Source organism: Lupinus angustifolius, chromosome LG20, assembly GCF_001865875.1.
Source record: "Lupinus angustifolius cultivar Tanjil chromosome LG20, LupAngTanjil_v1.0, whole genome shotgun sequence".
Classification (NCBI taxonomy): domain Eukaryota; kingdom Viridiplantae; phylum Streptophyta; class Magnoliopsida; order Fabales; family Fabaceae; genus Lupinus; species Lupinus angustifolius.
Genome location: NC_032028.1, coordinates 8,793,205 through 8,794,409, shown reverse-complemented (window position 1 = coordinate 8,794,409; position 1,205 = coordinate 8,793,205). Strand labels below are relative to the sequence as shown.

Here is a 1,205-nt window from a genome sequence, read left to right as displayed (position 1 = left end):
GAATAATACTGTAATAAAGTAGTATAAAATTATCCTAGTTGCAGTAATACCCCACTTCTAACCCAAACCACTTCGCAATTCTCATCATCCTTACCACTTACCCTTCACTCTCTTTCTCTCTCTCTTACCTTCAAAAGCACGCCTATAAAAGTTTTCACATACCCCACCTCTCTATATATATACACAAACAAACGCAGTTTTCACTCACCTCACGTTAAGTAATTTCTCTTTTTCTTGTTCCACTTTCCCATCACCCAAACACCCCACTATGTCCACCCACCTTCATCAACCCCACCGCCAATTACCAAACCCTCATATCTCCACCATCCAAATCAACAATTCCCCCTCCTCCGATGAGACCATAAGTATAATCTCTCCTACCATCTCGCAATTGAGTAAAGAGCCGGAGCTGAAGAAGAAGACACAAAACCACGTTGAGAAGACCGGTACTGATGATGATAGTTGCCGGACTCCGACAACCAAGGAGAGTAAGATTCCAGAGATCGTGTCTTGTCCTCCGGCTCCAAGGAAGCCCAAGGCTTTGGTTTCGTGTAAGAGGAAGCTTATGGATGAATTCAAGTTTTTTGAGGATACAAATAAAGAAGACATGGAAGCTTTTTTCAGATCCACTTTTCCTAAGAGGAATTGCCCTTGTACATTAATGAATAATTGATTTTTCAACCTTAGCTTCCTCCAACACTTCTCTTCTCAATCTCCGAAACTACGTAAATTACACAATTTTTGTTCTTTTGTTTTGTTTTTTCAATCCAATTCCACGGTCGGTTCTTTTTTTCTTTTTGGTGTTAGATAAATGTTTCACTATGTATAAGATGTGAAATATTGGATCCTGTATCGTATATGTTCATTAATCTCAATTAACATAAATCATCTGATTCTTTTTTTCTTTTCATTTTTTATGGTGGTTTTTATATGTTAGATTGCGAATTTGTTCTCTGGGTTGTTTTATATGAAACTTATGAATTTGATTGCCGATGATATTCCAACAAAAGTGGTGAATTTCCAGAAATTACTCTCTCTAGTTTTCCCCTTTATGTTTGATCCCAACATAATTCAACCTGATGAATTTTCAGAATCTTATGGAGTGATCGCTGATGATTTCAACAGAATTGGTGAATTTTCAGAATTTTATGTTTCCTGTTTTGCCTGTATAATTCATATACTTTTTTTATCGGCAAAGATTAGTA

At 36.7% G+C, this 1,205-nt stretch overlaps 1 protein-coding gene across 1 annotated transcript; it reads left to right on the top strand.

Moving 5' to 3' along the window:
* LOC109335124 (cyclin-dependent protein kinase inhibitor SMR2-like) lies at nucleotides 204-910 on the top strand. Its single transcript, XM_019571198.1, has one exon. It carries the CDS (start codon nucleotides 269-271, stop codon nucleotides 671-673), a length of 405 nt encoding a protein of 134 aa, XP_019426743.1. The 5' UTR covers nucleotides 204-268; the 3' UTR covers nucleotides 674-910.